The sequence below is a fragment of the Cibotium barometz genome, chromosome 7, assembly GCF_041138505.1.
Source record: "Cibotium barometz isolate CiBa-2024 chromosome 7, ASM4113850v1, whole genome shotgun sequence".
NCBI lineage: Eukaryota > Viridiplantae > Streptophyta > Polypodiopsida > Cyatheales > Cibotiaceae > Cibotium > Cibotium barometz.
The window spans coordinates 63,082,761-63,084,677 of record NC_141052.1 but is presented as its reverse complement, the minus strand read 5'-3'; the positions used below and the strand labels follow the sequence as shown (position 1 = coordinate 63,084,677).

The 1,917-nt window shown below is 42.0% G+C and overlaps 1 protein-coding gene across 1 annotated transcript; it reads right to left on the bottom strand.

Annotated features, from left to right (window-relative positions):
- Positions 1-793: 793 nt before the first annotated feature.
- On the bottom strand, positions 794-1,705 carry LOC147637303 (uncharacterized). Its single transcript, XM_086799921.1, has 2 exons — positions 1,207-1,705; positions 794-983 (listed from the first exon to the last, which is right to left on the bottom strand). The coding sequence occupies exons 1-2, from the start codon at positions 1,462-1,464 to the stop codon at positions 924-926; spliced, it is 318 nt and encodes a 105-aa protein (XP_086656047.1). The 5' UTR covers positions 1,465-1,705; the 3' UTR covers positions 794-923.
- Positions 1,706-1,917: the final 212 nt, after the last annotated feature.

The window sequence follows — 1,917 nt, the reverse complement described above, 5'->3', positions numbered from 1 at the left end:
GAGTCTTGGAAACTCTCAAATGTCTACTTTTGTAGAGTCTCTCTCTCTCTCTCTCTCTCTCTCTCTCTCTCTCTCTCTCTCTCTCTCTAGGTAGAGCATTCATTTCACACTCATTGAACAGTCTAGGCTAACCTATCTACGACACTTGGGTGATATGAAGAAAGAAAGAAATTTATATTAATGTGTGCAAAGAGGCCACATCAGCCTATGATGCAAAACTTATATCCGTTGGACATCAATCAAAAGATCAAATGAGACAATAAAATAACAAAGCCATTTCCATGGCAAAGATGGGATCTCTACACAAAGAGCTAATGAATTCACAAAATAATAAAGTTATCTTCATCACTAGGATGAGAACACTAAGCAATAAAAAACCATTTGGAGCATGGGTTTATGTATTTATGTAAAACTAACCAATTTTTACTAATTTATAAACACTCTTGATGAGCTCACATGATACAATTACACTTTTGGAGTTGCATCCCCTAAGGCTGAGAAATACTAGTAGATAGTCCCATGCCAACAAGAAATAATGATGTAATATGCATGGACTTGTATGAGAATACATGAACTGCATATACATTTTGTTTAGCACATGTTTTTCTTGTCTATGTTTGTGCAAAGTAGAGGCCCTAGAGAAAGAGAGGGGATGCTTACCTTCTTAAGTCTTCTAAAATGATTTCAATTTCAATAGAGATAGTGTCATCTTTCCAAGTGTATTTGATTAGTCTTCTATGTCTTTGTAGAGAAAGGATGCACCTTCTTGGTTTACTTTCGGACCGAGTCACATGTGCTGGGGGCTTTTACTTTTTCACTATAAGTGGAGAGAGAGAGAGAGAGAGAGAGAGAAAGAGAGAGAATTGTAGAGAGAAAATAGCACTGCGAGTAAGGAAAGGACTTTTCTTGACCTATTTTCTTCATCAGAGAAAGAAGTGCCGCCAAGTCGAGGTCCAAGATATGTGCAAAATCCACACCACTTCCTAAGGGACATAACAAATCCTTAGAAATTTTAAATAAAACAATTTTCCTTCGAGATGAAATGGCCCAAAAAAAGATGTTGGATGAACTAACATTGCATACAGTATTCAAGGAAAGCGTAAAGGACATATATAGAAAACTATAGCAAACAAGAGTGATTAAGGTTTTGAAACATAGTTGCAACATCCGCCCATTATAATTCATCTTGGGATGCTCTAGAATTACCTCTTTAGAATCGTCGTCATCATCTACTTCATCCTTGGGGGCATCTGACGCAGAAACAACTGCTTTATCCCCGAGGTCTTCTGAAGTAGGAGCAAAGAGTTTTCTCCAGGCCACGCCAAACCTCGCCGCTGCAGCAGCTACATCACCACCCTCCAAGGCCGCGATCGTCATTCCGGCAAGCCCCGCTGCACCAACGCTCTGCAGAACGGCAGAAAGGCTTCCTGCTGCTGCGGGCACCGCACCTCCATAGAGGCTCATCAAGCCTGCTGCCCATGAGCGGGACACAATCCCACCTGCTCCAAATCCTAGTGCCCCAACCGCAGCAGGAATTGCCAGTGGGGCTGCAGCTAGCGCCACAACAGTTGTTCTTGCCGTCGCAGAGAAAAGATTGTTTTCCACTATGCCATAATGCTCGGCTTCTCAAATTCTTCTCTCTCTCTCTCAAACATACACACACAATGAATGCACTCAGTCTCACCCCACTTATTGTTGCGCGATGAAGGGTAATGCGGCAGCGTAAAGTTACGCTCGAACATTGAATAGTCAAAAAAGTACTCCGCGTGCCAATAAACCTGTCAAGGTTACAATTCTTTGTTTTTGCAATGCCACATGCTAACATGGGCGAATAGTTTTTTATTTGTAGCAAGGCAGGGTTTGAACCCACACACCCCACTACACACCCACACGCTCAAACCGCTGTACCAAACTCCC

Excerpts from the sequence above, each read along its gene's own strand:
- LOC147637303 (XM_086799921.1), bottom strand. The coding sequence starts at position 1,464 with ATGAGCCTCTATGGAGGTGCGGTGCCCGCAGCAGCAGGAAGCCTTTCT. Across the intron at positions 984-1,206 it reads ATGACGACGATTCTAAAGAG|GAAGTGGTGTGGATTTTGCA; the intron begins GTAATTCTAGAG and ends TATGTCCCTTAG.